This window comes from Leptonychotes weddellii, unplaced genomic scaffold (genome assembly GCF_054177405.1).
Source record: "Leptonychotes weddellii isolate Sample4059 unplaced genomic scaffold, ASM5417740v2 HiC_scaffold_339525, whole genome shotgun sequence".
Taxonomy (NCBI): Eukaryota; Metazoa; Chordata; class Mammalia; order Carnivora; family Phocidae; genus Leptonychotes; species Leptonychotes weddellii.
In genome coordinates, this window is record NW_027939110.1 from 1 (window position 1) to 220 (window position 220).

The 220-nt window shown below is 62.3% G+C and overlaps 1 protein-coding gene across 1 annotated transcript; it reads left to right on the forward strand.

Annotated features, from left to right (window-relative positions):
- Window positions 1-5: 5 nt before the first annotated feature.
- LOC145719202 (histone H2B type 1-K-like) lies at window positions 6-215 on the forward strand (the record flags this gene model as incomplete). Its single annotated transcript, XM_081810705.1, has 1 exon — window positions 6-215. A coding segment is annotated over one exon (210 nt), but the record flags the coding sequence as incomplete, so codon positions are not given.
- Window positions 216-220: the final 5 nt, after the last annotated feature.

Here is a 220-nt window from a genome sequence, read left to right on the forward strand (position 1 = left end):
ACGGCAAGAAGCGCAAGCGCAGCCGCAAGGAGAGCTACTCGGTGTACGTGTACAAGGTGCTGAAGCAGGTGCACCCCGACACGGGCATCTCGTCCAAGGCCATGGGCATCATGAACTCGTTCGTCAACGACATCTTCGAGCGCATCGCGGGCGAGGCGTCCCGCCTGGCGCATTACAACAAGCGCTCGACCATCACGTCGCGGGAGATCCAGACGGCCGT